The 24,750-nt window shown below is 43.7% G+C and overlaps 1 protein-coding gene across 3 annotated transcripts in view; it reads left to right on the forward strand.

The window, feature by feature from the left end:
- Window positions 1-24,750, forward strand: part of SETD5 (SET domain containing 5) — a 65,957-nt gene that overhangs the window by 23,030 nt on the left and 18,177 nt on the right. For 2 of the 3 annotated variants that reach the window (XM_039559328.1, XM_039559327.1), the window contains exons 2-16: window positions 2,913-3,087; window positions 6,872-6,977; window positions 7,854-8,065; window positions 8,386-8,444; window positions 8,857-9,044; window positions 10,093-10,131; window positions 11,682-11,924; window positions 16,974-17,122; window positions 17,436-17,553; window positions 17,976-18,085; window positions 18,371-18,617; window positions 18,808-18,888; window positions 21,248-21,511; window positions 22,339-22,659; window positions 23,158-23,400. In XM_039559328.1, the coding sequence (XP_039415262.1) occupies window positions 3,017-3,087; window positions 6,872-6,977; window positions 7,854-8,065; window positions 8,386-8,444; window positions 8,857-9,044; window positions 10,093-10,131; window positions 11,682-11,924; window positions 16,974-17,122; window positions 17,436-17,553; window positions 17,976-18,085; window positions 18,371-18,617; window positions 18,808-18,888; window positions 21,248-21,511; window positions 22,339-22,659; window positions 23,158-23,400 (2,451 nt within the window). In that variant the 5' untranslated portion in view covers window positions 2,913-3,016. Of the gene's footprint in view, window positions 1-2,912; window positions 3,088-6,871; window positions 6,978-7,853; window positions 8,066-8,223; window positions 8,445-8,856; window positions 9,045-10,092; window positions 10,132-11,681; window positions 11,925-16,973; window positions 17,123-17,435; window positions 17,554-17,975; window positions 18,086-18,370; window positions 18,618-18,807; window positions 18,889-21,247; window positions 21,512-22,338; window positions 22,660-23,157; window positions 23,401-24,750 lie in introns of all 3 variants that reach the window. The other variant, XM_039559329.1, reaches the window with a different exon arrangement.

Below are 24,750 nucleotides of genomic sequence, written 5' to 3' on the forward strand. Positions count from 1 at the left end.
TGTTGGGGAAGACCAGGTATCTTTATACTGGTATGACTGGTTAAGGAAGCAGGTATGTAGGTGCCAAATGTGGGGGAAAAAATATCTTTAAATGCTACATTTTCGAAACCAGCTAAGTATTATCTACCTGTTAGGCCATCAAAATTACCATTTCCATTTGATTTCAAGAAGAATTGTGTTGTAAGGGAGACAGGTTTGTGCTGTGGTCTGATGCTCATTGGATTTGAATTAAGACTTTGACTTTTACTAAAACTTAGTCCAGTGGCAGCAGAGAGAACTGGGTGTGACCTTTTTTTCCTGTACAGCTGTATTTTTGGGCGGAGAGGTAGGAAGGACCTTGGGGATTGAATATACAGGAAATTGACCAGTTTGATAGGTGAACATTTAGATCTCAACCCCAGCATTTTCTGGCTGATGTTTTGCATGTTAATAGGCCAAGTTTCATGAAGACCATACTGTAATGTAGCTTGAAGGTGATGTGGTCTTGGACAGCACTTGAAGTTGGTCTCACCAATTCATTTTGAATTGTCACATGGTCAGAGTCAAAAGTACACATAAAATAGCAGCACCAAACAGTAAAATCTGAGCATGGGTAATGGTTGGGCAAGTATTGCTGGGTCAACACAAAAGTGACTGAACTGGAATTTGCCTTGTTTAACCTTTCGGGTTTTGGTATTTCATGTTTCTCCAGTAATCTCCTTCCCAAAAATGGCAGTTATCAGACCATTCCAGTGCAGCAGCATTTGTACAGTGTTGATAGAAAGAGGGTTTCCTATGAAAAGTGGGTGAAAACTTGTCCCAGTTACTCCTGGATTAACCAGGTATCCTGTGACTCTTTAGTCCAGAAGCTGCACCTGAAATCCTCCAGTTCTGCTGAGTCACAGGCAGGCAGGAGGCTGGAATTTATTCTGATGAAATGTCGGGCTGCTGCCAGCTGGGTATGGTCATGGCAAAGGCAAGAGATCGATAGAGGGAAAAACATCTAAACAAGTATTTAGAAAGATTACTGGGTGTGGGGGGAGGAATAGTTTTCCATGTCCCTTAAAGGGAAGGGTGCTTCAGACACTGAGGAACTTGCCTTACTTCTTTTAACCTTGTGCTAGAGTTTAACGTGACTTGGTTGAAGCAGGGATGGATGTCTGTAGCTTTTAGCTGTATTTTAGCAGCAGTTTGTCTCATCTCGTGTCAGTGTAGAAATCACAACTCTTGTCACAAGCATCAGAAAGGGTAAATAAGACACTTCTGAAAGGTCCTTTTATTTTTCTTTTAATTTTTTTTTTCCAGAAAACACACTCAAGGACACTGGGCTGTCTTGGGTTGGAACTGCTTGTGAGCTTAGTCCTGCCTGTTTCCTTTTTCATCTCCCACCTCCCTGCGAGACCATTGCTTTGGGGCATAACAGGGAATTGCCACAGACCACTTAGAAATCTTTATGTGCTACTTCTGTAATTCACTGTATACCTGTCATACTGCCTGAAAGATTTCTCATAGGGATGTATGCTGAAGAAGGAAAGTATTTTCTTGTGCCGAGAGAAGTGGCCTGCCTTTTAAGACAGGAAAAGGCAATATAGCATGTAGCATTTAAACTTTCTGACTCTCACTCTTCTTCATTTGCCCTTATAGTGAGTGTGTGTTTTTGTGTTTCTGGGGGTTTTGTGCATTAAACAATGGTTGGACCGTGGTGTCCAAAGGCAGTTCCCTGTGAGAAATTCACTACCCACAGGAAAACTTGGCTCACGGCCTCTCTCTAGCCCAGGAGGGTTTGCTGGCAGAGCCCCGAGATGCCGGGGAGCATGTGACAGCAGGCTGGCTTGTCTGCGCTGCCGGAGCCGGGGAAAGGCAGTGGAAAGTATTCAAGGCTGCCCTTAAAGTTTAACGTGCAGAGAGGGTGGTTGTCACCATTTTTCTTTGTTTTTGGAGCTGCCTTTGCTCCGTGCAGAAATGCAGCCTCTCTCCCTGTTGTGGGGGGGTTCTCTTGAGCTGTGTAAAATAATAGCTCCTTTATGCTCATCTGTGTTATTGAGGTTATTTACATAATGAGGAGCTGATCCCGTTTCACCTTCGGCCGCCATCCGACCCTTGGAAGTCTGCATTTATCGGCGATTTCTCTCACGGCCGTAGCAAAGCGCTGTGGTCAGCAGCGAAGGTGGAGCCCGGGCTTCCCCGGCACGGCCGGCGGCTGCGCCCCGGTGCCGCCGTGACTCACCCCGGCTCCCCGCACACAGCCAATGGTCCCGCCGCATTCCCAGCGCCCAGACGTCTGACGTGGCTCTGCCCTGGGGAGGTGTCAGGGACAGTCGAGGCTCGCTGTGTCAGGGCTCACTGAGCCACCGGTGCAGAGTCCAGGATGGGCCTCGTGGCCCAGGGCAGCCATCGGTGGTGTGGGAACAGCTGCTCTGCCGGTCACCTGTGCTGTAGGCCCAACGAGTGCACATACAAACTGATCTCCAGGGAGAGGTCTCAGCTGGGTCCACCCTGGCGTTGTCTAGTTGTCCTCAGAGGTGGGGTTTTGCCTGCAGCTTGTTTGGGGAAAGAGTTAGGAAATGCTGGTGGAGGGCTGTGGGTGATAGGTGGCAGCTGCTGCTTATATGCAGAAGGAGCTAATAGATTACTTATCTGATAATTAGTCCTCAGTTTACTTGGGGGAGGGGGGAACTACCATTATCAGCCTTAAGGCAAAGCAGCTCATTGCATGTCAGTCCACTGTAAAAAAACTCCAACCCTCCACCAAACTACTACCATCTATCTACCTCTTCCCTGGCCCTACATGTAAAAATGAAGTAAAAGTGATGTGGCATGTCACTGATGGAAATCTATTTATGCTTTTCTTTGCTGTGAAAGCCTTCTTCAGAGGCATAGAGGGAGACCTCATCCCATAACAGAGATGCAATGCTTTGTTTCTACCCTGGTAGGTTTCCCCATGTCCGTGACGTGTTGGCCGAGGCTCTGCGGCTCCTCTCCGCCCTCGGAGCGGCCAGTCGCTGCCCTCTGGACTCCGTGATCCCCGACGGGCGTCATGAGCATTGCAATCCCTCTGGGAGTCACCACACCAGATACGTCCTACTCCGACATGGCTGCAGGATCGGAGTGAGTGTTACCCCACGGATGAGGAGAAAGGAGAAACGGGAGGGTGCCAGAGGGCTGACCTGGAGTCGGGCTGTAGGATTGGTGCTAGTGCTTTCTCCACTCTGGAGAAAGGGGCTGCTGGTCCACTGGCTGTGGACCACTGGCTGAGAGATGGGTGTTAACAAATACAGCGTTATGGAAATTGGTAAGTTTGACAGAGGATATGGGGAAAAGGAGAATTCCAACAGTATGAGACACTCAACCATGGGTTTTATATCAGCTTGACTAGTAAGTCTATACTCAAGTGCAGGCAGTTGTGCGTTTGCTGTACCCAGGCTTGATGTTGGCAAGGTACAAGCCAACTCCTTTTCCAACAGCTGTAATGTGAGGGATCAGCATGCTGAACCTTCCTCTCATAGAGCCTGTTAGCTCAGACTTGGTACCAGTCTTCTGTGACTGATTTGTGGACACCTTTGGAGATTGACGGAGATGTGAGACAGCACCAGCCTGTGTAGGCACCTTTATTTTGTTTCTGCCCCTGAGCAGACTCCAAGGAGCACGCCTCAGAGAGCATCCTTCGGAGTCCCCACCACAGGACCATGTGCAGGGCTCTCACTGCAGCCGTATCTCTGAGGCCTGTTGGAGGGGACTTACATTTCTTTTAAAAGACTCTGCTTCTGCGGAGTCAGGAGCATTTCAAAATCAGGAAATACTGCATTGTGATCTCTTCTTAAAACCTAGGATAAGACTGTTTTTGTCAGGGACGAGAGTGAGGGCTGAAGTTATTTCTGTGTGCTTCTACCTCCTGCTTGCCTGCATCCTTCTTTGAAGCACGGGCTGTAGTATGTCTTTACAAAAATTTACAAATGACATTTTGGAGATAGATTTCTCCCATGTATTATTTAAAGGTACCTACTGTGCGAATACCTGCATGTCAGATGGATCAGTGTAGAACAGAAATTGCTCCAGACTCTATTAATTTTGAGCTGTAAGAGCAGTGGGCTAAGGTATGAATCATTGTTTTTCCCTTCCATCTCACCCTGATTTGACTATGCATAGAGTTTGACTACACAGTCGCACTCTCTGCAAGACTGCTAAAGCTCTTTTTTGTCTGTCTTGGCACTGGCCCCATTCTAGGCATTCTTCTTCATGATGCTTCATTCCATCCTAAAGCCCACATTTTTACATGTTTTTAAATGGGGAATCAGAATCTAGTAAGTCGCTCATCTGTAGTGGTTACGTGATCCTTCACTTTTCAAGATCTAACATTCAGTATTGCTTGTCACCCTGCTTCTCCCACAGCAGCACTTTGAAGACTCAACATGCAGGAATTTTAAACTGTTTATGACAGGAGGAAGAGTGCTAAATAGTTTGCTCATGTACTTTGCTTTCAAAGCTGAGCATGGTAGAGAGAGGAGCCAGATGTATCTGCGCATGTGTTCCTTGTAGCGTTTAAATATCAAAAAGACTGACTGTAAACCTTCTGCAAAGCATTTTCCTTCTCCCTTGTAAGAAATTTGTAGGTCCATCTTGAGGCTAGGCTCTAGTGCTTTGAAAAAAGGCTTTTGAAGATTTCTGAACTGGTTTCTCTGCCTGTTCCCTAAAAATTGGGACTGCCAGGACTCTATTCTCCAGGCTTTGCATCAATGCACTGTTACTGCTGAAGTGTCCTTCATGGGTCTGTTCAAAGTTAAGGCTATCCTTCACTTTGGCTTTGAAACTCTCTGGTTTGATGCTTAAAGTCTGGGGTACCTGAGCTTTGTACCTCTTATAAGGGATTGATTTCCAAGATGTGCATCACAAAGGTGGTGGGGAAGGCAAAAGGAAAACTAGCTGTTCCTCTTTACAGGCTGAGCTTTAGCATCTTCCCCGGCCTCTGATACAGAGAGGAGGTGAAAATGGTGTAGTGTGTTGCTGTTCATCTGAGGGTGACATGGAGGCTGCAGAGTAGTTTTGCTGTGTTAGTCTGACGGCATATTGGAAGTTGTGGAAGCTCCTTGGCATGCTGCTGCTGAGGAAGCATGGGCCCCAGCGTTGTTGTCCCTGGACACGGTTGCACCAACAATCCTGAAGTTTTATTGCTAATGCTTGTGGCAGCACTGCTGGTATTCCAGACTGACTGTGGTTAGGAATGTGGGTGACTTGGACAGAGGATGTATCTGCTGCTTAGACTGTTTAGGCTCTTTTGCTTCTAATATTGTTTCTGAGAATATTATTAAACCTGAATGGATTTGACGCTGTACCAATCTGAAAGGCCTAAAGGAGTGTTGCAAAGGCTGAATTATGTTGCAAATTCTACATGGTAACCTTTTACTAAGAAGTATATCCTTTGAGAGAAATCACTTATATCTCCTGCTTCTGACAGTTTAGCTGGCTGTAGTCACATTGAAAACCAACGGAATTTATCATGTTGTGCACCTAAATCCTGAGCTACAGAAGTGTCGTTTGCATAGGTGTAAGGTCTTCTACTTTTTGCAGTTCTTTGTACAATGAATTATTGCTCCTTTATGTTGCAAAGACAGATCCACTTTACTCCAGAATAAGCCAGAAGCTCAGAGTTGGTGCCTTGGAGAATAGATGAGGTTGAGTGGCAGGGTGGGGCAAACTTCAGAGCAGCAGAGATTTCAAGAGCTAATAGGAAGTCCAAAGGGCAAGGGGTTACTGTTCTTGGGTGGTGCCTAAGCACTGCCCCACGCGTGATTGCTGGCCATTGTTTGATGGTGCCTGATTCATGCTGACCATGTAGAACCCACTGAAAATCCTGTGAGATCTCACCAGCGCAGCAGAGGTCCAAGGTAAAGTTTTCTTTTTCTGTATTTTTCTTCCCTGCTTGCTCAGCTCCATGCTGTAATGTTGATGAAGATTTCATCTGCAGAGGTGATTCAGTAATATTCGGCCGTATTCTGATACAGGCCCTACTTCTGATCTGTGCAGAGGTTATCTGACTTGTATCTTCTACTTGTAACAGAAGACAGCGTGTTTCCTTGCTGGTGTTCTGTCTCTAGGCTCATTACCTAATATCCCCTGCATTGAATTGCAGCTGTCCCTTCTCTGAGTAGGGTTTCTGCAGCTTTCTGCTGAGGATATACCTTTGATTTTTAGCTGTTTTTTTTCACCCCCCTGTGGTGGAAGAGTGCATTGTACCTCAGCAGCAGATTTCCTGTTCTGCTCATTGCAGGTTGCTGTATAGAAAGCGCAGGGTGAATCTGATCTGTCTGTGGCCACTGTCTGTCCAGGTCATGGATTTTGTTGCCACTTTGTAACAGGAATCTCCAATTCCTGGTAGTTGCTGTCAGGATAGCTGCAGGTTTCATGCAGGTTTTATCACAGGATGTTGGACTCAGTAACAATTGGTATCTGAGGGAGAGAGAAACAAGTGCAGGTGCAGGAAAGCTGCTTAGCTGCAGTTGAAATAAGCTGTTGCAGAGATAAAATGGCAGTACTGTTCAGTGGCTTTGAGATTAGGCTAGCTGGGTTCAGATGCGAATGCTGAACTAGACCCAATTTCCTCAACAATAAGGAAACTGAGCTTCTTACATGCTAATTACCTTTTTAACTTCCCAGATTGAGACCCAGTTTAATGAGCTATATAGGGTGGCCCTTACTCAGTTCCTTCGCTCTGAAAGCAGGTTCATCCTGTACAGCTTCTGCACACATGATGCTTGGTGAAACACATGACACCACCTTGATTTCATGAAGTTTCTTCATTTTGAGCTCATGTGTTCAATAGAAAAGAGCAGTGAAATACTGGCACTAAAAAAAATGATGATGTATTGATGGGTTTTACTTCTGGCCCTTTCTGCAGCCCAGAGTCTGTGGAAGCTAGTCCAGCTGTCAGTGAGAAGAATGTGTACTCCAGCCACGGCTATGGGGCCACCCAGAAACACAGCTATCGCGGGCTGCCTTACGCAGTGAGTACTCTCTCTGCAGTGAATCAGCTCTTTACTGTCTACTTTTACTCTTTTCTTCTTGTTCCATAGTTCTTTGCCTGTTAAGCCTTAGGAGTTTTGGCTTATTTACTAGGGAACACTAAGTTAGAGCTGAGTTCTGCCATACATTTTTCATTTCTGTGTTTATTGTTTGTGAAGTCTTGCATACTCTACAGCAAGCTTTATTAGTGTTCTAGGCGATAGATTTTTAACTGAATGAAGTATATGAATGAAGTGTGAATATATATGAATATATAATATTTTCCTGGTGGTAATTTTATGCCCCATTTGGTTTATTGTGCACTATTTGTACTTGTTTCAACTGCGTAGATTTTCATAGTGGTAACTTAAAACAATGAGAATCAAGGAGCAGTCAGGAAGAGTGGGAGCATAGCTTGAAGCTGTGGGATGAACAGGGTGTCACAGAATCACTGAGGTTGGAAGGGGCCCCTTGAGATCGCATAATCCAACCTCCCTGTTCAAGCTGACTCTGCTTGAGCAGGTTGCCCAAGACCATGTCCAGTTGAGTTTTGAATATCTCAACAGACAGAAACTCTGCATCTCAGGGCAGCTGGTTTCATTGTTTAAACACTGATGTCATCTCAGATTATTAACAGTACAACAGTTAATGTCGAAATAGCCTGGTTGTTTTCATAAGTTTTGAGTTTAATTCATTGGTGCTGAAGGAAATAATCTACATGTTTCAGAGCTATTACTGTACCTTCTTGGTAGGTTGAGGAATTCAGTCTATTGTTTTACACCAGTTAAATATTAACCTGGGAACTGTGGATTTGGAACTTCAGTTTCTAGGCATCATATCTTCACATTAAAAGTAGTACTGCAAATACTCATTTTCAGGATCATAATTATGGAGCCCCTCCTCCTCCAACGCCGCCAGCCTCTCCTCCTGTCCAGACCATTATACCTCGTGCAGAACTGAATGGCCTGCACTCACCTGATGAGGAGAATTCCGGGGATAGTGAGAGCTCCTCAGAAGGAGAATCAATTCCCACTTGGTGCCACTGCAGTGTCTCTCAAGATGGTTTCCTCCTCAAGTGTGAAAAGTGCAGGTAAGCTTTGGTGCAGTGCAGATCTGGGCTGCTCCTTGTGTTGACTGCTCATACCAAACTGTGTCACCTTTGGGCTGTGGGACAGACTTCCTTTTGCTAACTGGAGCGTTCTTTCCAGTGCTTTACCCAGTATTGACCCTCCTCCTTTGCGTTGTCAGCCTGACAAGTGTTGGTGGCACCAGGAGTGGAGATGAGGATGTTAAATCGGTGTTCTTATCATCCTGGGCCCCACTGAGGGCACGCATCTTGTGACACCCTGTTGAATTTCAAGTGACTTTACTCCTACAAACCAGCTTCAATTGTACATTCTCCTTTGGCAGAGGAATGAGCAGGGGGAAGGTGATCAGACTCCGCCGCCGGAAGCAGGACAACGTGTCAGGTGAGTCTGAGGTTGTAATTCTGATAATGGTGACTTTTGTTTTCTTTCTTCAAGACCTTTGTCTTTTGGATGCTGTAGTCATCTAACTGTGATCACTGCCCACTAATGTTCTTTGCCTCCCAACCACACTGGGATTTTCTCCTCTCCTTACACTTCACCTCAGTTAGCTCTAGGGAAAATCAGATTATCTTGTGAACAGAAAAGGAAAATTTTCATTAATGCAGTTCTGTGACATACCAGAAGTTTGGAACACTTGTTCCCAGTTCAGGTGGGAAAACAGAGGTGATATAGTTCTCTCAGGGAAGAGTTATGCAGGGGCAGCAAGTTGTCTTGATGAAAATGGACATAAGGGTAAGCTGTGTGTGCTCTCAGGGATGAGAAGCTGTTGCTAACGAAGTGCTTGTCTCTCTAGGCGGGGACAGCAGTGCCACTGAGAGCTGGGATGAAGAACTCTCTCCCTCCACAGTGCTGTACACGGCCACGCAGCACACGCCGACCAGCATCACACTGACCGTCAACCGCGTCCGCAGGAGCAAACCCAAGAAGAGGAAGAGGAGTACAGAAAAGGCTCGCACTGCTCCAAAGGCCAAAAAGATCAAGGTATGTGGAGTGAGATGAGGTTGCTGCAGTTCCTACCAAATGCTGTGCAGTGTTGTTAGGAGCAGGTTGACAAGCTGGCAGTAGACAAGAAACTTTTGTCCTGTCAGGAATTGCTCTTTCTGGTGTAATAATGGGACGCCTTGTATTTGTGACCTGCTCGAGTACGTGGCTGTTGGTTTAAAAATTACCTTGCTGGAACTCCACCCTTATTTCCCAATGCTGTGCATTCATGCTCAGCACTTGGACTCAATTACATATTTTTTCCTTTTGCTATATTAGGATCTGGGGAAATAGCTTTTGGAGTCTGTCTGTTTGTGGAAAAGGGTCAGTCTGTGTGTGAACACAATGAAAAATGAAGGGAGCATGGTATTTTTTAGCAGGCTTTGTTGAGGAATTTGGGCTGCAGAGCTTCTTGGCACTGTTCTTCGGGGACAGAGATACTGCCTGTTTGGAAAACTATATAGGTAGTGATGAACATTTGTTGAGGGATGACTTTACTGTCTTGTTTGTGAGGGTTTGGGGACTGAAATAAATTTGGATTGCTTATATTGGAATGCAAGTGTGTGAGCAGCTGGTTCTTTCCCATCATCTGCCAGCTTTACCATGATTTTCCACAGGTTAGGTTTCCCTTGAAGTTCTTCTGGTAGGCACTGATGAAATAAAACACTGGGGGAAGGAGGTGTGTGAGGTCTGGAGGGGTTATTTTTTTGTTGCGAACCAGCTTGATTCTGTTGCTGGACCTTTCTTGTATCAAAGCAAGTGGGGTTAGTTGGGACAGTTCTGGTTTTGATCTTGACATTTTTACTAAGTGTGAGGCAGGCTTTTTCAGTTCAGAAATCCTGGCCATCAAGCTTTTCAGCAGTTTCCACTGGATTTGCATTGCAGAGTCTCTTTTTGTTCAGGTCCATTGTTTCTTGTGTAGGTTTTCCTGTATTTCTTGTCATCTTTTATTAAGGATTGGAGTAAGATTTAGTGTGGTTCTGGGATCCTAATTCTGAGGAAATTTACAATACCTTGTTTTTTCTCTCTCTCCTTGTCTGGGGGACAGGCTTTTCGAGAGGGCTCAAGAAAGTCTCTGAGGATGAAGGTGAGTAGAAATTACAACCCTCTGTGATGGTGGTGAGGTTTTTTCCTCTTTATTTTGTCCCTCTTTTGGTTTGCCTGGGGAATTTCTGATTGTGGGACCAGCCTTGTAATAAACTCAAACCTTACAATGCACCACAAGGAGGTAGTGGTAGGTGGTACCCTATTCAAAAGGGTATCACAGGAATTGCCCCTTGAACCTTCCATCTGCTTCTGATCGCTTCCAGTAAGATAATGCAATCCAGTTCTGAGAGGTGACTGATTCATGGCACTTGGGAGTGGGGTGTTTGATGTAAGGGATGTAGAACTGGTTGTGGCTGCTCTTTGTGAGGGCAGTTATTGTTTGATTGCATCAAAGCTATTTCAAGCTTGGACATCAAAGTAGTTCACAAGTTTAACGTTGGGAGCCCCTAGCAGTGCTGCCTTGTTTCTACCCACATCCCCTTACTAGGGATGGATGGACATTGTATTTATCTCTGACTTCTTCAATAGTGGTAGGTATGGCCATTGAATAGGAAGGTTATTTGACAAAAAAAGTAGACTTGAACTGTGAGCTGCATTTGTTTCTAGACACACAAGAGGTGCCTTAAGGTTTGCTCAGTTCCACTTGACCCCAGTCCTGTAGCTGGCAGTGGCTGCTAGCAGGTGGCTCAGAGGAAAAAGGACAGTCCTGTGGCATCCCTATGCACCATCTCCATAGTGTGCAAGTGGCTCGAGAGGGTAAAAATGCATGGAAACTCTTGCTGGTTTTAATATATATGATTAAAATAATGACTGCTCTTCATTTGTCCTTGTTACTAAGACCTCAGTGTCATATGTGTCTCAGTGCTTTATGAAGCCAGTTGAGTTACTGAGCTCTGGAGTATTTGTTGAACTACTTCAACTACTGTCAATTAAAGAATGAAGCTTAAGTGTTTTTCTTTCTACCAGCTTCTGTTTTCCCCTCCTTTACAAGACAGCCTAAACGGATTACCTGATTTTGCCCTCTCTTCTTTACTCTGCTTAGGACTTGCAGTTTTAACCCTCTGGGTATTAGCTTATGCTCTACATTCAGTTTCTTGAAACTCTGGTGACCATTTAGCTAGAAGGTTCAGGACTATTTTTGGATCAGTCACTGCAAAGATTGAGATGCAGTCAGCATCATCTAGCATTATGTTGGCCATGAGTGGGTTGACAGTAGGACAAGCCTGCAGGAAATTTATTTGCCTTCGTGTATTCCATGCCTTTGCTTTTTTAATGTACTTGATTATTTTTCCAAAGTGGCGTAATTTTTTTTTCTGGCCATGTACTAGCCTAATTTTATTTTCTGTAGTAGTGCCAAGTTCCAACTTCCAAGAGGTCTTAATTCTGCATGAAATCTCAGTAGATTCCTAAGTGACACTCTTGTACAGTGTTCTGGAGGGTGCAGATGCTGAAAAATGTGTCCTCATAACCAACACTTAAATAGCTTGGAACAGATTTGCCTTTTTTTTGTAGCATATTCATGTGCTTGGAGCACTGTGGATAGGTTTTCCTGCTGTGTACTATCCATTCATTCTTTGCTGTTTTGTGCAGAATTCCCCTTCTGAAGCACATGCCTTGGATGAAAACACAGCTGAAGGGTGGGAGAATCGGATACGCCTCTGGACGGACCAGTATGAGGAAGCCTTCACGAACCAGTACAGTGCTGATGTGCAGAACTTGCTGGAGCGTCACCTAAACTCTAATAAAGACTATGTGGGCAAAACTGCTATGCTGGACACAATCAACAAAACAGAACTGGCCTGCAATAATACTGTTATTGGGTCCCAGATGCAGGTAAGAACCAGCAGGACAGAGGTGGAGTAGGTCAGGGCATGGGTGAGCAGTATCCTAGCTCAGACCAACAGGCACAGGTTTGATACACAGTGAATCAGAAATTCTGCCAGTACAGAGATTGATTCACAAACACTTGCATTAGACCAAATCAGTGTTGCTAAGCTGGGGATATTTTGCACAGTTCTGTGATGTGGTTAACTGTTATTTTACCATAAATACTTTGATCACTGAACGGCCTGAGGTGGAACCAGATCTGTCACTTGCTGAAGACAGGAAATTTCCTGATTTCCACCTGAGTTTTCCAGTCCCCTTTATTTTTTATTTTATTTCTTCACTCGTGTGGAAGGCTACTTTAAAGAACCTTTCTACATTATTTCAGTATTTTGGATTATTTGGACTCTGGTAACTTCCAAAAACTGCACAACTACAGCTGATTTTAGGAAACTGACTCTCTCCCTAACTTTCCAGCAATGAGCAATGGTTGATGTCTTGCCATCTTTATGGAGTGCATGTAAACAAGCAGAAACAGGAAAACAATGTGTTTGTGTGGTGTATGTCCTCCCCACTAATACTCTTCTTATCTGTTGTTTCATCCTATCTGTGCTTTATTGAACATAGCATTGAACACAGCATTCCTGCACAGTTCAGGCTTTTCTGGGCCTTCCTTGTCCAGGAGAATGGAGATAGGTGTATCTGAAAGGGTGGGCTGCAGAAGAGAAGTGGGGCACTTCTTCTGTAGAAAGGGACCAAAGTCAGAAACCTGAATATCAGGTGTATGTTTGTGCTTGAATCATTCTTGTTTATATCAACTGACTCAGTGAAGTTCATGTGCTCCCTCCCACCTTTCCCTCTGCTTTCACTTCAGGCAGAGCACAGATCTTGCCAGTAAGGGAGAGTGCAGAAGGAGGACTTTGGACCAAACTTTCTTCCATTCTTGCCTCTGGTTCTGCAATAAATAAGATTTCTTGGGGGGGGTTGGGGAGAAACACTTCCTGCTGGCTATGTGAGTAGCCTTTCTAAAGAGAGAAGCTGAGGAAACACAGAGAAGAAAAAGTTCTACTCCTCTAGAAATCTTAGTGTTTTTTGAGACTAAATGTAACCAATTCTGTCTGCTTCACATGGCTTTTAGGAAAAGTCCTGAAACAAGTAATAAAACACATGCTGTTTCTTGATGTGTGTACAGCAGGACACAAGACTATAAAAGATACCATGCATAAATGTGCTTGTTCTTTTCATGCTCTCTCAGCCTCTCCCATCTCAGTACAGACATAGGTTTTCCCATAGGAAAATGTGGCTAGCATTCCAAATCAGAAGACTCCAAAGGTGATACATCCCAAAGAAACAAAAAGGTAGAAACTTGGAAAACTTCACAGTGAGCTGCAGTTACTGTAAACAAGCTGTTGGTAGGTCCTATCATTGCACATGCTGGGAAGGTATCAAGGGACTTTGCGGTTTCATGGTTTCTCTTGGACACTGAGGAAAGACCAGGTGGCTGTCCTGGGTTGCTGCTTATCAGCTCCTATGTCCGGTTATCTCTGTTCAGGAGGTGGCTGTGGAGTGTTGTGAGGAGGGCACCTGCATAGGTGTGGAGCACATGCTCTCATGCACTGCATTCTACTTTTGTTTCACTCATTTGTCTCATCTTTGGCAAGCAAACTGAGAAGGCTTCTTGGTTTGCATCAGTTGTCTCTTAACTAGGTATCATTATTGAACATAAAAATAGCTTTTCTGTGAGATAAGGGAAAATAGGTACTTTGAGCTAGAAAAAAGTCAGGAGGCTGTGCTAATATGCAGTTGGCAGCTGTGTAGAAGTGTTGTCACTGCTTTCTTTGGCCATGAAGATTCTGGAGACAGGAGAAAGGAATAAAAATAATGTTTCATACGCCCTGCATACTCATATATATACCTGCATAACAGTTGAGAGAGTTGTTTGACTTAGGTCAACAGTGATGCAAGTATATACTTAAAAGAGATTGAGATGTGCCCTAAAAGCTTTCTCGAACCAGGAAGAGTAGGGAAAGATGGGTTAAGAGTTACACATGGAGAATATGGGATTTTGGTCCTTGGACTGTTTTGGATAAGACAAGAGGAAATGGTCTCAAGTTTTGCACCAGGGTAGGTTTACACTAGCTATTAGGAAATTATTTTTACAAGGGTTACCAAACTGGAACAGGCTGCCCAGGGAAGTGGTGGAGTCACTATTCCTGGAGGTGTTTAAAAAACTTGTGGATGTGGCACTGAGGGATACGGGTTAGTGATGGACTGGACAGTGGTGGGTTAACAATTGAACTCAATCTTAGAGGGCTTTTCTAACCTCAATGATTCTGTGATTTTATGATAAACCAGTTTTCAGCTGTCCTCATGATGCAAAGGGAAAGTTGTGAAAATATGAAGCTGTTTAGTGGTATGAATAAAATCATCTTAGTCCTGGCTACTGCCAGCTGCTCAACAAACTGAAAGCTGTGAATCACTTTCCTGACTGTTGTTGCCAAACCAAACCCAGGGTTAGTATTTGCCCTTTGTTGCCTCTGATACTTGCTGACTTGAGCTCAAACCCCTGATTGATTTCACATTCTGAAGTGAAGAGCGAAAGGGCCTTTATAAAATAAAGCCACTGAGTATTATGCAGATGTTGCTCTGCAAATATATCAGAACAGTTTTGGCTGATTAGCAGTCAGCAGTCCCTAGCCTATGACATGAATAAAATCATTTGTTCTTTTCACACATGAAAGCATGGCAGCTAATCTACTTCATATTTCTAAATTCAGAGAACGAAAACAAGCTGAGCTGTGTCTTACCAGAAGAGCTATGAGATCATTCCTATTTCACCAAACTCAGATAAATAAGTTGTGCAGATGCAGAGCTTCTCTTTCCTGCATGGACTTTCTCCTCCTCTGACCACCCCACCTTATCCCACGTGTATTCCCCAAGCTGTTTTCTGGCATGAGGTGAAGTGTAATACAAGTCAGTCATGAGGCAAAGGTGAGAGTGAAGGCTACCAGACATTAACTTGCACCTCTGAAAAGTACGATCTCATTGATATTCTTGGTATTGATAGAGTAATAGAACAGTTTAGGTTGAGAGGAACCACTGAAGGTCATCTGGTCCAACCCTCCTGTGTAGGGCCTAGGTGAGAAAGTATAAAAACAAATCAGTGATAGTATAGAAACAGAATTATTCAGCTGGAGGCACACTGGATCCTAATTCATCTAATAACTTCAGATACTTTCTTCTTATCTCCTGTCATACACTAGGAAATCTGGTCCTATTTATTTATTCTTTGTTGCCACAGTTGGAAAGTACAAAGTGCTAAAAATAATTTAGCTGCTACTCCGTGGTGTAAACAGTCTTACCCTACAGTTCACTCATGTCATGGGTTTGTTGATCAGAAATCAGGACCAGCAGTGTGGCTTCTTAGTCTGGAAATAACACGTTTCTGTTATGCCACTTGAGTGGACTTGGGGAATCCTCTGTGAGCTCCTGTCAGGACCCAAGACCTGAAGAGATGAACACCCTGCAAGGCTCTTCAGAGTCTCCAGTACATATATGCAGGTTTTCCCAACTGCTGGCAGATAGAGTGGTATAAGAGAGATAAACCCCATAGGCATGACACCTGTAGCACTGGATGTATCTCAGGAGGAGCTCTGGACCACTGCTCCCATCTGAATAGGTTTCAAATGAATACTTTTATAAAGCTGTCTTTATCCTGGATCTGAGTAAGAGAAGTCAACAAATAGATCTTACTTTACTGGCTCATCCAGGATCTGCAGTATAATGTCATATTGAAACAACAAAAGTAATTTTCCTGAAGAGGTTGTATACAGAGGAGATGTAAGATCACAATCAGAAGAAAGGGTTAAAAAGATCTGTGGTTCAGTATTTTCATGTGGTCAGTACAAGGGTTTTGCTGGGTTCTCAGTGCTGAGTGCTGCCTTAAGGCGTTAACTTTTATTTTCGTTGTGTGTTCTGTCATTGTTCAGGCTGAGCCCCTTGAACTAATTTTTATCCATTTCAGCGGAGTGCTCAGTAGCTGTTTCTAATGAGAGCTCTCTCAGGAAAAGTTGGGAACTTGATTTTAGTAAAATTTTGTGGTTTACTCCTAATTTAGATACATGACTGTCGTTACTACTGAAGTCAGAACACTTATGCTTCAATTCACTCTGGAAGAGTATCAAAACTGTGCCCTTATGAGCAGTGAATAGACTGCTTAGGAAGGAACAGGCACAGAAGTGGTGGCAAGGCAGCCAGTCATCTTCACATAATCTTTGCTTGCACAGAAGTTCAATTTTTTAAGTAAGAAAAGTACTTTGTTTTTATGGAATAAGTCTTTCCTCTGCCCTAGTGCTTATAATATCCCTTCCATTATTCCATAAAATTTGTCATATTTGGATGTCTGTGCTTAAAGAATATTGTGGTTTCATACTGTCAAGACACATTGTTGTGAAAATCCATTGTAATACAGCTGTAGACTTTAACATGAGGATGTTTCAACAAACTGTCACTACTTCATTAAAAATTTATTTCTTAGTGTTAAAAAAAATTAAAAATCAACAGCACTAGCTGAGCAGAGAGATGTAGAGAAGTTTCTGGATGAAGGTGGAAATTGCCAGCTTAAGTCTTTGGCCTGTTTGCTGGAATTTACCATCCTCTGCAGAAGGAAAAGCTTGCATTTTTTTCTCTGAATGTGTGACAACCCACAATTTAGGGAAGATCTGAATTATTCTGGCTGTGAAAGTTGCCATAATTGCAGAGCAATTCCCAGTTAGTAGCAAGTGACAGGTCTGGTTATGCCTCCTAGCTGCGAGATTGAAATAGTCTGATAGATTTGTCAGACTACTGTTGAAGGAAGGGAATAAATACTGTTTGCTTTTGATAAATATTATCAAGGTTATTGGTCATTCCTAAATTGTTACAGAATAGACTAGATATTCACCTGGCGGATTTTCTGTGTTGCTATTAGAATATTTTTTCTTTCTATGTAGGTAAAATATTCTTCATGAGTTAGAGGCCTCTGGTTCAAGTTCTCTTTTGCTCTGGTTTTTGTTACAGCTGCAGCTGGGAAGGGTGACTCGGGTTCAGAAGCACCGGAAGATCCTGAGGGCAGCAAGAGACTTGGCACTAGATACCCTTATAATTGAGTATCGAGGAAAGGTTATGTTACGACAGCAATTCGAGGTCAATGGGCATTTCTTCAAAAAGTAAGAGTACTATGAAATGATTGGTATGAGAGCATCGTGGCACAGAGTGTCTCTATGGGATAATGCTCGCTTACAGGTTCCTGTCAGCTATGCCATCATAGAAATGGGAAATCAAAAATATCACCTCAGCTTGATGCTCTGATTATGGATCAAACCCTCTGAAATAGATCTCTTAAACTGATGGAAGTACATAAGCCCCCAGAGCAATAGTGCTGATGGAAGTGCTGCTTCTAGTGAAGTGAGGCATACCTGTTAACAACAGTGCTGTAGGAATTGGCTATTTTGGGATTGAGATGTTCTGTTGCTTCTCCAGGCCATATCCCTTTGTGCTGTTCTACTCCAAGTTCAATGGCGTTGAGATGTGTGTTGATGCCCGCACCTTTGGTAATGATGCCAGGTTCATCAGGCGGTCCTGCACTCCAAACGCAGAGGTAAATTCTCTCTCCATCATCACTGTAATTGCAAATACATGTTTTACATAAGCTTAGCACTTTCCCTAACTTAAAATGCCCTAAATGTGGTAAATTCTCTGTGTCTCTTGCTTGTTTGATGGTTTATACTTGGAATATGAGAAGGTTTGGGAACATGAGGGAGGTTTTTTTTGGGAAGAGAAAGATTTCTTTTATGTCTTTCCTTTGGCTGCACGGTAGTACTGAGGGTAAGCAGGTGGTGGTAGTTGTAAGTGGAAAAGCACAGGATGAGACGAGCAGTGAAGCAGGCTTCTCCCTATGGAGAATTTGGGATAATTATTCGTAGAGTAGGTAAGAGCTACTTTGCAAAAGGAGGCTTCTGTCTCAGAAGTAGGAAATGCAACCTGTGGAGACATCAGTTTCTTTCTACTTTGTTTAACAAGGTTCGTCATGTGATTGCTGATGGGATGATCCACCTGTGCATCTACGCTGTTGCCACCATTGCCAAGGACACAGAGGTTACCATCGCCTTTGACTATGAGTACAACATCTGGTGAGTCCTTCACCTCGCCCGGGAGCTCTCCACTGCCCTCCTGGACTGGACATCTTCCTCCAGCCCTTTCCTCGCATTCTACATATTGCTCCGTTTTCTACTGAATTGCATTTCCCGGCTATTCTGTCCAGTTCTGCTGGCATATTCTACAATAGAAGCCATAAGGTAGCCTGCTGTCCTTGCTTTGGCACGTGGTGAGATGTTTAGTAGGAGATGTATTGAATGTCTCTGTGCAAGGGTTGAGAAATGAAGAGTGACACAAATTATGTTTGTGTTTTGGAGCAGCAATTATAAAGTGGACTGTGCGTGTCACAAGGGAAACCGGAATTGCCCTGTGCAGAAACGTAGCCCAAATGCTGCAGAACACCTACCTCCACCTGTTTTAGGCACACTGATTGGGGCAGAAACACGCCGGCGAAAGGCCCGTCGAAAGGAGCTAGAAATGGAACAGCAGAGCATTGCATCGGATGAGAACAGCAGTCAACAGACTGAGGAAGTTCCTGAGGGACCTGCAGCAGTCAGTGACAATGAGGTAAAACCTTTGCCCCCTTGTTATATATGTTACCGTTCAGTGCTGCAAGAGTCTGATCCAATAGCATTGGAAACTTCAGAACAGAAACTGCAGGAAGCCTCTTTTTAAACCTTTAGCACCTTAAATTACGACAGAAATCTTGGTAACCTTGAAACAGTATGGGGTTAATAAATCTGGGTTTCTCTCTCAGGTGCCAGAGAAGGAGGAGAAACAAGAAGGGGAGAAAGAGGAGCCTGTAGATGAACAGGGAGCCTTGGTCCACAGCCGACGGGCAAGTACCTCTCTCTATCTGGGTATCACCCCCCTTAGGACTTGCTTTATGCAGTGACCAACAGGTCCAGTTGGTTATTTCACTTGTTTGAACGCAAATCCCAACTGTTAGTGATCTTCAGTAATTTGATTAACAACAGCAAAAAAAAAAAGGTGGGCAGGTGGGTAAAAAACCACCCAGGCTGACTCCACGTCACAGATTTCTGTTAGGGTGCTGAAGATTAGGAGATACACTATAGATTTGTTTCCTGAGTGAAAGGTTTAACTGTTACTTTCAGGGCTGTTCTGTAGTCTAAAACACTTTTAGCAAAACCATCAGCACCACATTACAAAAAGGTAATTGCACCTTTTTTATGTTCTTGCTGCCCTTCCTTATTGCCAGTACAAGAATTTATGGCACTATATAGAACCATACCATAGGGAAGGGGCTTTCAAAGGTCACCTAGTCCTACCCCGCTGCAGTGAGCAGGGATATCTTCAATTCAGTCATACCATGAACCAAAACCTGATTTTTCTTAAAACTTCATCATTTTTGCTGGGTTAGGTTTGTAAACAGGTATCTGTTCTGTGTATGGTGTCATAAACACGTTGCCATGTGGGGAAAAGGGTATGATTAGTTGCAAAACTCAGTAAGAGGGGTAGACCACTAACAGTACTATTGGCACTTACTTAGGAAATCTCTCTGTTTTGAAATTATTGTTGTCTTAAGCAGTCCTCTTGATCAAAATATATCTTAGTGCTCTGGGATCATTGATGGTATAGTCCTTTTTCAGCCTTCATCTTTACTGAGTAGAGCTGGTGGTTTTTTTCTTGTGTTGCATATGGCCCCTGGGATTGCTGCCTGGATTAGAATGTTTTATGCATGTGAATGGAGCTGGTTTGGCTCTTAATTCATTAATTTAAATAAACAAGAGAAAAATCCAAACAAAAATGCAAATACACAATTAAAACAACCAACCAACCAGAAACCCAAGGAAGAAAAATAGAAAAATTGCTCCCATCCTTTTGCCAGCCAACAAAAGTATTAGAGCTAGGAATTCCATGTTTTTCTTTGATATCATAATCACCTGTCTTCCTCTAATCGGAGATAGGGATCTTCCAAGTGTAAATTTCCTGAGAATGCTTTAAATGTTAAGATAGTGCAGCAACTTGCACAGCCAAGGGCCATCCAGTGGAGAGACCCTTGGATTATCGGATGGTTTTTAGAACAGATGAGATAAAGCAGTCAGTTTCCACTGAAATTTGAATGACGGCAGTCATCCATCAGATTGGACTTAAAGCTTGGAGGGAAGATTTCATTTTAATGCAGGGAGGTTGATCTCTTCTTGGGACAGAATAGTCTAAGCGAAGCGTTAGTTTCCCATCAGCCTGTAAGCCCAGTTACTGTAGGTTGCACCAGTTAATCTGCTTTAATGCGATTCAGTTTTCTATATTTGGCACCAGGTAAATACGCATATCTATGGTTTCCTCAGTCTCTCTTCGTGTGTGTGTGTGTGTGTGTGTGTGTGTGTGTGTGTGTGTTTGTAGTGTTTTTTAACAGAAAACTGTCTAGGCCAGGCTGTGGGCTCCAAGATACTTTCTCCATGACAAATCTCAGAAGACGCTTGACCCCACTTCTTAAAACCCACTTGATTCTTGCCAGTCACTGCAAAATTATTGTACTGGGCTTTTTACATGCATAATTACCAATTATTTCTGCCACAGCCAGGTGATAAGATTTCCTGTCCTTTTTGTTTACCTAATAAATGGACTTGTTTTCCCTCTCTATTCTCTCATGTTCTGTTTTTCTTATCCACTATGTAAGCTGCTTAGACCAAAGCTTTTATTTTTGAGCTGGGTCACCTTCTGATATTCTTGCTGGGAAATGAATGCATTTGGAACATTTTAATCAGTTTATGTGGTGTATTACACTTGCTGCAAATTACTGAACCACTAACTTCTGTTGCCTTGGCTTCTGTTTTGTTCTAACGTTTGGTCATTAGCAAGTAGCTCTCTTTGTTTCCAAGTCATCTCTTCACTCTACTTATGCTTTCTTACGGTTTTTAGTTCTTCAAAATTATGCATTTCCTTGTGGCTGTTTTATAAATATAACTCAGTAGTATCTAAGTGGTCCTACTTAAGAACAAAGTCGAGTTCTTCTACTTGAGCTACAAACACACGATTATGTTGTTGTTATTCTGGGAAATTTGCCATATTGAAAAATGCAAATAACTGATAAGAACTGCTTCTCTCTGTCCTCTGTCTGGCTTTTGTCATTGCTGTTTGGCAGTTGTTCTCCTTGTGCTGCTTCCCATATCTGTTCTTGCCTTGTTTATGTGCATAATTCACCATGCTTACTTCAATTTACCCTTGTGTTGTAGTCCCGGGAAGACAGGAAGGTAGAAGCCATCATGCACATGTTTGAGAACTTAGAAAAGAGAAAGAGGAGACGAGAGCAACCATCAGACCGTAACAGCACTGATGCTGAAATCAACGTCAATTCTGAAGTTCCTGAGCTGGAAGAAGTAAAAGCAGAGACTCCTGAAACTGAAGATGGAAGTTCAGCACTGAGTGCTCCTCCTCCTCCTGTTTCTAACAGTACCAGCAGTACTGGGGTGAACACACGACGGTCCTCACAAGTAGCGGTAAGATGAACTGTTTGCTATCTTGTACAAAGCTCAGATACAGCATTTCTGATCATAAGATTGTTCAGGTGAGGAGGAGCTTCGTGGGCTCTCTAGTCCATTCTGAGTCAGGTTGGGACAGCTCTGAAGCTAGACCAGGCTGGCCAGCGTTTTACCCAGTCTTGTCTTGAAAACCTCTAGGGATGGAGATTGCACCTCTTCCAATTCATGACTGTTAGGTTGAAAAAAATTTGCCATGTATCCAGTCTGAACCTCTCATTTCATTGTATGTCCATTGATGCACCACTGCATCTTCTTAGAGGCTTCAGGCTGTTTATAGGACGAGTGTTGTTACATACCCCTCAGTCCTCTGTGGACTGAACAAGCCCAGTTCCTTCTCCAGGTGAACCCCTTTTGTACTGGTGTGAGCTTAAGTTGGATGTGTAAGTGCAGTGATGGAAAGTTCTTTTCTTTTTGTTTGGGTTTTTTTTGACCCAGTCTACTTTGGATGCATGTGTTCCCATTTTATGGCAGGGTCCAGACACTTGCCTGGAATGCTCCATGTCAGCTCAGGTCAGGAATGAGAGCAGTTACCTTGAGACAGGCAGCAAGTTTCCTATTGCTGCTTTCTTCCTAAAGACCCATGTTCTGTCCTTTAAGAACGCAGAAGACAAAACGATAATGTGCCAGTGTTGAAGGGTCCCCAAGACCATCTTATGAACCAACAGAGTCCAACAAGATTTTGAGAGTCAGGTAGTGTCAATAAATAAATCTCAATTCTTGATCCTGTATGCAGAGAAAAGGAATACTCTTAGAGGTGCTCAGACTAATGACAGTTTATTTTGTAGGATGCTGTCCCTGACAAAACAGTGACTAAGCCAGCTCCAGCAAAACCCTCCAGGCCCCGACCAAAAAGTCGCTTCTCTCGATACCGGACCAGTTCAGCACAAAGACTGAGAAGGCAGAAACAAGCCAGTTCCCAGCAAGCTGAACTCGCACAGGCTGTGCCAGAGGAAGGAAGCACTGCCAGCTTGGTAACCACAACAGATGTCAGCACTGTGGAAGGGCCAGGAGAAGGCAGACAGTTGACAGGATCTGACCCAACTGCTATCCTGGCTACAGGATCCCAGTCTAATCGAGCTGCAGTAAAGTACCCCAAAACAAAAAAGGTAAATATGAGCAAGTGCTCAAAGTAAGGATGGCAGAGTGGCAAATACTCATTTAGGATGCAGCAAAGAGGTTAACTCTCAGCTTAGAATTGAAGACCAAGAGGGAACGTGACTGCAACTGTCATGTACAAGCTAGGATAAACTTGGAAAGGAGGAAAAATTGCAGAAGCTAGCAGGCAGCTGCCACATAACTGGGCATAAATTAGCTATTAATACATTTAGTTTTGTGTCTAGAAACTAGTTTTGAACAGAGTGATCAAAACAGAGTATTTGGAGAATCTTCTACTAAGATGACTGGATTATAAAATCTAGCTACAACATTGGGTTGTCTCCAACAGGTGAGAATTGGGTTTGGCACAGGAAGTCCTTCCTGTTGAGACAGAGGGGGGTTTTAGCAGGTGGGCTGACCTGAGCATTGCTTCCCATACACCACTGTGCCGTACTTCCTTTCTTCTCCACCTGTGCTGGTTGCACTGATGTGTGTGTTTCCTCCTTTAGTACCTTGTTACAGAATGGCTGAACGACAAGGCAGAAAAGCAGGAGTGTCCAATTGAGTGTCCTCTGCGCATTACTACAGACCCAACAGTTCTGGCAACTACCCTGAATATGTTGCCAGGTCTCGTGCACTCCCCGCTGATTTGTACCACACCTAAACACTACATTCGCTTTGGTTCACCTTTCAACCCTGAGAGACGTCGAAGGCCCTTTCTGTTGGATGGCATTTACAGCTCCTGTAAGAAGGTATGTTTGCTCATATCTTACCTTCACACGATGTATACTCACCTTACTGGCTTCCTCGTAAAGTTGTTGTGTCCTTTTGGAGTTTATTTCAATGTATTCCTGCTGAGCTGGTGTGTTGAGGCAGTGTCCAGGCTATGACTGCTGACCTCCTTGCCAGAGTTCAGTTTTCATCTTTGCCTTTTGCCATGGTAGAACAGCTGTTCTGTGACTGCCCTTTTAGAAACATGTACTTTCAGATCTGCAGCAGCTGTTTATTATCCAGCATACACAATTCAAAGAATGTTGATTGCTGCCCTTAGAAAGTTTTATGTTATTACTTTCACAGTCAGAGGATGGTTGGCATTGTGGGGATAGGACAGTGTTGCAGAGGACCTCAAGAATCCAGTGCCTCAGTTATGATCCGTTGTCTTTGGAGAGCCTTTGTGGTTGAAAGGCTCTCCAAAGTTTGCCTGTTCACAAGAACAAGTCCACAGCTCTTTGTTCGGGATCATAAGCTGCCTGTCTACAACAGATACTTGAGGCCATGCAGGAAGCCTGAACCAGGCCCAGCTAAGGATTTAGTTCCTCCAGAGATGACCACTAAATGCCAGTATTTACCCATCTGCAGGGAAACAGAAGGCAGAGTAGTTCACTCAGTCAGATTTGTATTGGAATCTGTCTTCCCTGTTGCCTGTTGGTTTTGCTCAGACACTTTCCCAGTTCCTGTGTGATTACCTGAGAACAATTATATAGAAATCTTTTCTGCTCTCCCTGTCTTGGTGGCTTTCAGGTACCATGTCCTGGTTTCTTTGCCTTCCTTTGTTTGAGGGTGTTTTCCCAGAGAGAATCTTTGGACTTCACTGTTTTCCACCTTCAGCCAATTTGTTGTCATGCCCTAACAGTCTCTTCAGTATCTCCTTCATAGGTAAAGCTCTTCATGGTTCCTATATAGATGTATGACAAAACCTTGTCTGTTTCTGTGTGCCTGGGCAACCTCCTCATGCATCTTTAAGCTGAGAACTGCAAGGTTTGAACTTCTTTTGAACCTTAACATTGTCTTTGAGCCCCAGGGAAGAGAGAAGCATCCAGAGCAAAGCTGGCAGAGTTATTTGGAGTTTGTGCTCGGTGCAATTGCCATACAACTGGCCAGCAAGCTCAGAATTGAGGGAAAACTATTGTCACGGAACAAGTCTTCTGATCTGTTGCTACATTTTACTCTTTTCTAGTCAAATGATAATTCTCACTGCTGGAGAGGGAGTGGACTACTCTCACTATGGATGACTTCCATTTAGTCCACACCTTCCTTGAAGTTGTGTCCAAAACTGAATGTTATGTTGCAACTGGGACATTTTCAAAGCAGAAAAGTTGCTT

This window comes from Corvus cornix, chromosome 12, assembly GCF_000738735.6.
Source record: "Corvus cornix cornix isolate S_Up_H32 chromosome 12, ASM73873v5, whole genome shotgun sequence".
Classification (NCBI taxonomy): Eukaryota; Metazoa; Chordata; class Aves; order Passeriformes; family Corvidae; genus Corvus; species Corvus cornix.